The sequence below is a fragment of the Acipenser ruthenus genome, chromosome 6 (assembly GCF_902713425.1).
Source record: "Acipenser ruthenus chromosome 6, fAciRut3.2 maternal haplotype, whole genome shotgun sequence".
Taxonomy (NCBI): Eukaryota; Metazoa; Chordata; class Actinopteri; order Acipenseriformes; family Acipenseridae; genus Acipenser; species Acipenser ruthenus.
In genome coordinates this window covers 1,436,324-1,445,002 of record NC_081194.1, presented here as the reverse complement: position 1 = coordinate 1,445,002, position 8,679 = coordinate 1,436,324, and the positions used below count along the sequence as shown (strand labels likewise).

At 44.5% G+C, this 8,679-nt stretch overlaps 1 protein-coding gene across 1 annotated transcript; it reads right to left on the bottom strand.

Annotated features, from left to right (window-relative positions):
• Nucleotides 1-1,521: 1,521 nt before the first annotated feature.
• Nucleotides 1,522-7,929, bottom strand: LOC117410612 (zinc-binding protein A33-like). The gene is made up of 6 exons (XM_059024812.1): nucleotides 7,424-7,929; nucleotides 6,672-6,767; nucleotides 6,348-6,578; nucleotides 3,121-3,143; nucleotides 2,917-3,035; nucleotides 1,522-2,162 (listed from the first exon to the last, which is right to left on the bottom strand). The coding sequence occupies exons 1-6, from the start codon at nucleotides 7,826-7,828 to the stop codon at nucleotides 1,609-1,611; spliced, it is 1,428 nt and encodes a 475-aa protein (XP_058880795.1). The 5' UTR covers nucleotides 7,829-7,929; the 3' UTR covers nucleotides 1,522-1,608.
• Between the last annotated feature and the right edge of the window lie 750 nt (nucleotides 7,930-8,679).

Below are 8,679 nucleotides of genomic sequence, written 5' to 3'. Positions count from 1 at the left end.
CTAGGGTGGCGGGTGCCTGCCGTTGCACCCACACCCGCGGTTCCGGAGGCAAGCACTGCAGGAACCGCTCGACCACCACTACCTCCACCAGCCTGGCAGTGGTGGTGGCTCCCGGGTTCAACCATCCCCGCGCGTAATCCTGCAAACGATGCGCGATGACCCTGGGGTGTTCCTCTGCCGAGAAGTTCTCCTCCCTGAACTTGCGGCGGTAGCCCTCCGGAGTCGCACCCACGCGGTTGAGGATGGCAGCTTTCAGCGTGGGGTACTCCATCATTGCCGCCGGATCCAGGGTCCTCGCCGCCGCTTGTGCCTCCCCTGTCAGCTGGGGCAGGAGGTAGCTAGCCCACTGCTCGCGGGCCCACCCGGCAGAGATCGCCATCGCCTCAAATACCTCCAGGTATGCTTCTGGTCGGTCCTCTGCCGTCATTTTCGTGGGCTGCTGTAGCCATGGGTCTGGCCCCGCAGCTCTTGCACTCTCCTGCACCACCGCAGTAAGGGTTTCCCGCAGGAGATCCATTAAGGTGGTGAACTGCTGGGGATCCATTCTGCTCCCTGATTTTGCACTGCTTTATGTGGGCAGTGCCAGTGAATCCCACTTCTGACACCACGTGTGGAAGGGTGGTGGGCAATTCACTGACACAAGGAGACAGTACTTTATTTGTAGCGCCGCTCAGGCGTACTGATTTATTTGATGCAGTAGATGGCGCTGTTGTCCGTGTTCTGGATACTGACAACAGTAACCAGAATCACGGCGTTTACCAATACAGGTATAGGCACAACAAGTGCTCGCAAATAATAATGAAAACCAAAGGCGAAAGAAAAAGGGAAAATAAAACACAGTAATAAAACTACAAACAAAAAGTGCTGCTTACGCAGTGCCCCCACTGCCGCTAAGCCGGTCAGAACGGGCCTCCGTCCTACGCTCAATTACCCTCTATACACTGGGATGGCCGGAGTTCCCCGTACAACTAAGCACGTCCCCTCGGGTACGTGGTGATTTCTGTTATGTCTTTTTCGATAAATTATTTTAAGGCCGGCTGTTTCTCTCAGCCAGTTTGGCCTCGTTTTATTTTAAAACTGACGTCTTTCGTCAGTGTCACTGGGTATTCCCCAAACACGGCCACCCGAGCACCCAACCAAACCAGATCTTATGGGCCGAGCAGTCTCCCAAGGCCCGCCCCTCAGCCACTCAGAGAGAGGGAAAGCACACACACCCTCTTCCCCACCTCTCCGTGTCATTGCCATGACCGACAGGCGGATCCCACGAGACTGCTGCCCTCTACCTGCAGTAATACGGATGTGCCAGACAGTCAGTCCAGATCTCCCCTGTTACAGTCATGGATTCAGGAGGCTGACTATTTACAGAATATTTAACTTAACAAGTTTGTAGCCTGAGCCTTTCTTATTCTCTGTGGCATAGGAGTGGATCAAACAGGTTATACAAGACAATATCAACTTCTGTCTAATTTCAAACAGTAAAACATAACAGCACCGGTTTTCTATGCATATATATATATATTATTTCTTTTCAATTCATTATTATTATTATTATTATTATTATTATTATTATTATTATACAGCCCTGTCCTTCATCCTGAACACATTGGGCTAGTCCACTTTTATAACTGTCTTCACAGGGCACACTCTGAGGGGGGCTGAGTTTTTCCAATCTTTATTTAAGCAAGGAGAGAAATATGGAAACATCCTGTCAGTAAATCTGTGTTTAAAAGTGTAGAGAGGTCTCATATCACTGGAGTCAAAGAATGCCACCTCCCCCCCATCACAGTCCAGCTGAACTCTGATCTTCTGGGGTTTCTTCTCCACAGTGAGTCGTGTCTGTGGTGAGGTCAATGCCCAGTACTGATCCCCATCCCTCAGGGCTAGACTCCAGTATCCTTTTCCTGGATTCAGAGTCATTTTCCCTTTCCTCTGGTTGGACTCTTTTGTCACACCCAGATCCCAGTCAGTTTTGTTTCCAACTTCAACATCCCAGCAGTGTTTCCCTGAAGTGAATCCCTCAGAGCCCAGCACACAGACACAGGAATCAAACCGCTCTGGGTTGTCAGGAAGCTGCTGTCTCTCCTTGCTGTATCTCACACTTGTTAGATCCTCAGACAGTATCAGAGCAGGGTGTGCTGTGTTGGGATCCAGAGTCACTGGAGCTGAGAGAGGAAACGAGAGACAGGGTTAGAAATGAGAACATCTACCTGCACACTAAAGCATTGAAATACATTAGGAGGCAGGAGCTGTACATTACATTTAACATTATAATGCATTATTCCATATATTATTATTCATCATTAAATAAATGACAGAAATGTGCCTGTCAATCTCACACAAACAGCATGTAAACATGTTTAATCACAGTGTGTAAAAACCCTGCCCTGACTGGCTGAGAGGGTGTACAGTATATAAATGCTGAACTAATGTCTGGCTGGGTGATTTGAGTAGAACTCTGGCTCCGGAACTCTGGTCAGTGAGAATTGTAGCTGCTCACAGAGTTCTATCACAGAGCTCTAGAATAGAACACTGGGACACTGCTCAGCACTAACATTCTTAGAGCTCTGGGAGCATTCCAAGACAATGGGCTGAACTCAGAGAAGTCTGTGTTCTACTGCAGGAGCTTCTTTACAAGGAGTTTTAATGCAGACCAACATGGGATCAGAAAGCCTTTTGCTCTCTTGGAATGCTCTTCCAGCTCACCTCAATACTATGAGCAGCTCACAGCGTTTTAATATTGAATTGAGAGATGATCTCTGTTATGGATAGAAGTGTATTTGCTACAGGTGTGTACATTTCATTGTGTATTATTATTGATTGTAGAGAGCTGTATCTTGCTGCTTACACACATTGTGGATTGTGGTTATATGCACCCCTCCCCCCCCCTCCTTTGTGATGCTGCCCCACAGGACTCACTGTATTGAACAATCCCCAGCATCTTCTCCCACACTTTGTACTTCAGAGAGCCCAGGTGCTCGGCTACATCTATCAGCACTCCTGAAACACACTGTGGATCCTGCAGTGTGCACTCGGCTCTGCAATCATATTCAGGAGTTAGTGCTGCTCTGTGTTTGCATTCAATACAATACAAGAGAGGAAGACAGGCCATATCTTACATACCTTCTCTTTGTGTCGTTGTACTTCTGAAACAAACAAGGAAAATACTTCAATACATTATTAAACACAAATACACATTTTATATAAAACAGCAGCAACGATGCCCAGCTTTCCATGTTAAACTCTGTGTTTATGCTTGATGAAAGTGGCATGGGAAAAACAGGTTGTACCAAGAGCATGGCGCCGAGCAGGTGGGGTCTATACCCAAAGAAAAAGATTCAATGAGTATCGGTCAGTTTCGCCCTATTTCCCTGTTAAACGTGGAAGGCATGATTTTCTTCAGCATTGTTGCTCAGAGATTGTCAGCTTACCTATTGAAGAACTACTTCATTGACACTTCAGTACAGAAAGCTGGTATTCCAGGTTTCCCAGGATCCTTAGAGCACATCAGTGTGATCTGGCAGCAAATTCAAACAGCTAAAAAGGAGAGGAAGGCTCTCTATGTGACATTCCTGGATTTAGCTAATGCATATGGTTCAATGCATATGATTTTTTCAGTGTACCAAGGACAGTAACAAACTCAGTGAAAACCTACTTCGGAGATTTGCAATGTTGTTCTTCAACTTCAGAATTCACCACTACATGGCAATGCCTAGAAATTGGAATAATGGCAGGATGCACCATTTCTCCACTGGCTTTTACCATGGCAATGGAAGTAATTATTAGGGCATCAAAATGGGTAGTGGGAGGAGAATGCTTGGCTTCTGGAATGTGACTGCCACCAATTAGAACAAACATGGATGACATGACAACCATGACGACAACAGTAGCCTGCACTAATCGGTTATTGGGCAAACTAATCAATAACATTGAATGGGCACGAATGCAATTCAAGCCCACTAAATCAAGGAGCATCTCTATAATTAAAGGTAAAGTAGTGGATAAGAGGTTCTACATTAACGGTGAGGCAATACCAACAGTGTCTGAGAAGCCAGTCAAAAGTCTTGGGAGATGGTATGATGGGGATCTAAAGGACACAGTTTGTGTGGGAGAAGTGAGACAATAAGCAGTGCACAGGTTGAAGAGCATAGACAGCAGCGCTTTACTGGGCAAACTTAAACTCTGGTGCTTTCAGTTTGGTCTACTGCCAAGACTTCTGTGGCCACTCACTGTGTATGAGGTTCCCTTGACAATAGTAGAGAAGCTGGAAGCATTAATCAGTGCATCTGCTAAATAAATAAATACGTCAGGAAATGGTAAGCAATTCCACGCTGCCTCACCATAGCGGGACTGTATGGTAAAGGGATACTGCAGCTGCCAGTCTCAGCTCTAACCGAGGAGTTTAAGTGCGCCAATGTTCGATTGGAAATGACATTGGTAGAGTCACATGACGAATGTGTGAGGTAGGCGGCACCTGTGTTGAAAACTGGAAAAAAGTGTGCAGCTCTTTGTATCCGTGATATCATGGGGCAAGTACAGCATGGAAGAGGAGGCCTTGGTCTCAGTTTAGCTCCTCCTACATGGCACAAAGCAGCCCCAGCTCAACGGAGGAAGCTGGTAGTCAACGAGGTGCAAAAGCAGGAGGAGAGGATGAGGTGCGTAAAGGCAGTTTCCCAGGCCAAGCAGGGAGAATGGATGAAATGGGAGAGTGTGGAACAACGCAAGATCGGCTGGTGAGATCTATGGACAATGGAACAGAGCAGGATCAGTTTCTTCATCTGGTCAACATATGATGTTCTCCTATCAACACAGAACCTTAATCTACGGATAGGAGAGGATCCATGGTGTCCTTTTTGTTCATTGCCAGCTACATTAAGACCCATTTTGACAGGATGTAAGGTGGGTCTTAGCCAAGGACGGTTAACTTGGCGTCATGACCAGGTGCTGTGATGTTTGGTCTTGGCATTGGAAGACAAGCGCAGCATGACCAACAGGTTGCCACCGATATATGACACACGAAGAACAACATTCCTCCGTTCAGGGGAGCAACCTCCAAGAAAAGGCATTAAAAGCAAAACTTGTCTAGGACAACTGGAAGCTGCTAGAGACTGGAAAATACTGGCAGATGTTGGTCAATGGCTTATTTTTCCACCTGATATTGCCACCACTAACCTTTGACCTGATATTTTCTTGGGGTCTGGATCAGCATGGCTTGTTCATCTGGTAGAGTTAACAGTGTGTGAAAGGATGGCCATGCAGTGACGTCAGGCCAGGAAATGAAACCACAACACATAGGCTTTTTCGGGGCGAAACTTAGACACTACGACAAAAAGGCACATTGGCCAAACAAAAAAACAAACTATAAATGAAACAAGTATCGTAGCAATTGTTATTTAATTATTTTGCTATCTCCTCTTACTGCCGTTCTCTACTCTTAGACATTCTAACCGTTGCAGCCAAAGCTGCAGGTCTTTATAGTGGTGACCGAGGGATTAACTAGCTAACAATGATCTTATTATCCCTCTGTCACATTCTGCACGGGTTTAATAAGATGCGTGTCTTTCAGCTAATTATATACTTAGTAGCTGATCAGTCACGCATTGTCATGAGGTAATTCTAAACAATAACAGATAATGGTGGTAGGCACCTCGCTCGTCCTGCCAAACAATACATGATAATACAACAAAACAAAGTACAAATCATAATATGCACAGGGGCAGGGAGTACTCCGTCACTCAGTGTCATGGGAGGATGCTGTGGAAGAGGCGTATGAGAGGAAGAAACTTCGGTATGCTCAACTAGCTAATGAAGCAGAACAGTGAGGCTGGAGTGTCCAGGTTTACCCAGTGGAGGTGGGTTGTCGAGGATTTGTGGCACACTCCACAACCCGGTTTCTCAGAGACATCATTACAGCCATTGTGTGTGCTGATGTGCCAGGGAGGCAAAATAGGCTGATACTTGGAGCCAGCATTACACTTCAGGCAGAAGGATATCTACATCATCAGATGGAAGGAAATGCATTTGATGCCTGTTTTATCCACTCTCACCGCTCGCTCGCTTGCTCACTCAGTATCTTGCTATCCCTGAATATATAAGGGCTGCTCTTCAAATACATGCACATTATTTTAATGAGCAAGATGTCCCACAAGTGCAGGGCTGCTCCAGATGTTCTCCATTTCCTACCAATGCAGAGCGACTGGGGGGGATATTGGTGTGTGAGTGTTGTACCAGCCTTGCAGTCTCCATTGCACAAACACATTGTATGGGCACATGTCTAATCATCTGTACCCTGTGCTAGTCACTGTGCATTCACAATAAGAACATGTCACACACAGTTAAACAATCACTACCTGCAGGAAGACGATGTCTTCAGCTTCCAGCTCCTGTTCTATGACTCGGATTGTGTCTGAAAGGGATGAGATTTCTCTTGTAATATTTTTAATCTTCTCTGTCATGATTCTTCTCTTTTGTTCCTCTTCCCTCCTCAGTGCAGCTATCCTGGCCTTTTCTTCATCTCGTAGAAACTGGTGAAGTTTCTCAAACTCCTCTTTTATCTGCTTCTCTGTTTGCTGGGCTTGTTTCTATACAAGAAAAGGAACACTTTAGAGTTAGTTTGGGTGTCCAGTGAAAATGTATGTTGTGTATTGTTTAAATCAGTAAGCTAGTTCTCTTACCTTGATGTGCTCTGCTTTTTCATCACATTCTTCTTTAACTTTATTAAAGGTTTTCAGCTTGTCCCTCAAGGGCTTCAGCGCAGTCTTGAGTTCCTCCTGAAATGCAATGAAACCTAGTTAACTTAAACATAAGATTTGTATCTATTAATAATAATAATAATAATAATAATAATAATAATAATAATAATAATAATAATAAGTTTCAGTGACAGAGCATATATATTTTTAACTATCAGTCCAAAATAATAATGAACAAAAATGCGTTTTTGTAACACTCCCAAAGGCAGGGGTTACTAAATAAATAATGAATACAAAAAAGTATAATTTTTTTTTTTAAATCAAGGAACTAGTCAAACTGGGAGTTTATGTTTACACAATAAATCAAAATGTAAAGAAATCCAGAAAATAATTCTCCAAATCCAGCTGTTCCCAATGGCCTGGCAGCTGTGGCACCGTAGGTGAGCAGGTAGAGAGGCAGGAAGAGGAAGGACTGTGGCAAAGGAACAACGCAGCAAAACTGAGCATTATTCTGATACATAGAAATACAGTGGGCAACCAACTCTACCCACTGAAGACAGGTCGGTCCCTACTAGGCCACATCGTTGTAGATGCTACATTTGTTATGTAGCATATACAAATAGCACAATAGCAGCATTTTACATGATTAGTTAGTCCGTACTGCAGAAAAAAGTGTAGGAGTAATTTTAAAGGGTAATATCATGGATATTATTTTTTTTGCTTGTTTTTCAAACCTTATAATCCAGTGCAGCTTCCTCGACTGGGCAGAGATTGTGATTTTTATGTTTCTTTGAAGTTTGACACACAACACAGACGGCCTCTTTATCATCCACACAGAACAGCTTCTTTTCTTCCCTATGCAGACTGCAGAGCGTTCCAGGAGGTGCTGGAGGTTTCTGACTGTGATCTTTAAGGAAGGACTCCACAATATTCCTGAGCCTGAAATCCACAGGAGAATTGTCCAGTGAGGACCTCCTCCTGCACACGGGACACTCCCGAGTTTCCTTCTCTTTCCAGCACTGATCCAGACATGCTTTACAGAAGCTGTGGTTACAGTGAAGAGTTACAGGATTCTTGAAAATCTCACAGCACACAGCACAGGAAAGCTCTTCTTCCAGATGAGAAGTGTTTGCTGCCATTTCTGTACAAAGCCACACCCTGCCTTGCTCTCTGTAATGGCTCCTGAAGAAAGTCACTGAACAATAAACAGACACCTTTCACTTTCAATTCTGAAACTTTTTTCAAGCGAACCTCTTTCACTTCCTGTACACCCTGTAATGTCACGTTAGATTCCCCAAGGGGGCACCATTCCTCTGGATTTGCAAACAGACTGCAGCTTTCCTCAGGATTTGAAGCAACAGACACATTAATGCCAGGAAGAAATGGGCAAAGTGTGAGAGAGCCTGGTGGAGCGGGCAGGGGATGGAAATGGAGCGGCTTCGGGCAGTTGGGAGGGAGGGGATATTATTGTGCTGTATTTACACCACTGTATGTACAGCACAAATGCTGGCTTGGTTAGAAGCCCAATTCAATTGAGATGGGAAAAGCATTTCAAGAAAATAAGAATTCATGCACTAAAAAGTACAACATTTGATATTTTTTTTTAGATCTGTTTAACACTTCATTGACAATAAAACAAACAAACAAACAATAAAAGCTGCCCAAGCACTGCTTTGTTTATAGCATTAATTTGTTTTTTCCCAGTTAAAAGCTAACTGAAAAGGGCCCTGTGTACGCTCTCCAGCATTGAATTATTAATACAAGCATCATGGTCTAACTGCAAACCTGTGTGCACATTAGATTTTAGCAGGAATTGCCTTCCAGGTTTTTCACGCAAGTAATGCAGCCAGGCTGCCTTTATTGACATCATTCATATTGAAATCCTTGGGATCTGCCTTGTATTTCATGGAATTGCAGTATTAATGAGGGCATCTTCTCTGGACGTTGCTCCGGACCTCAGCCCCTGGAGCTCAGCTGAGGCTGATGAATG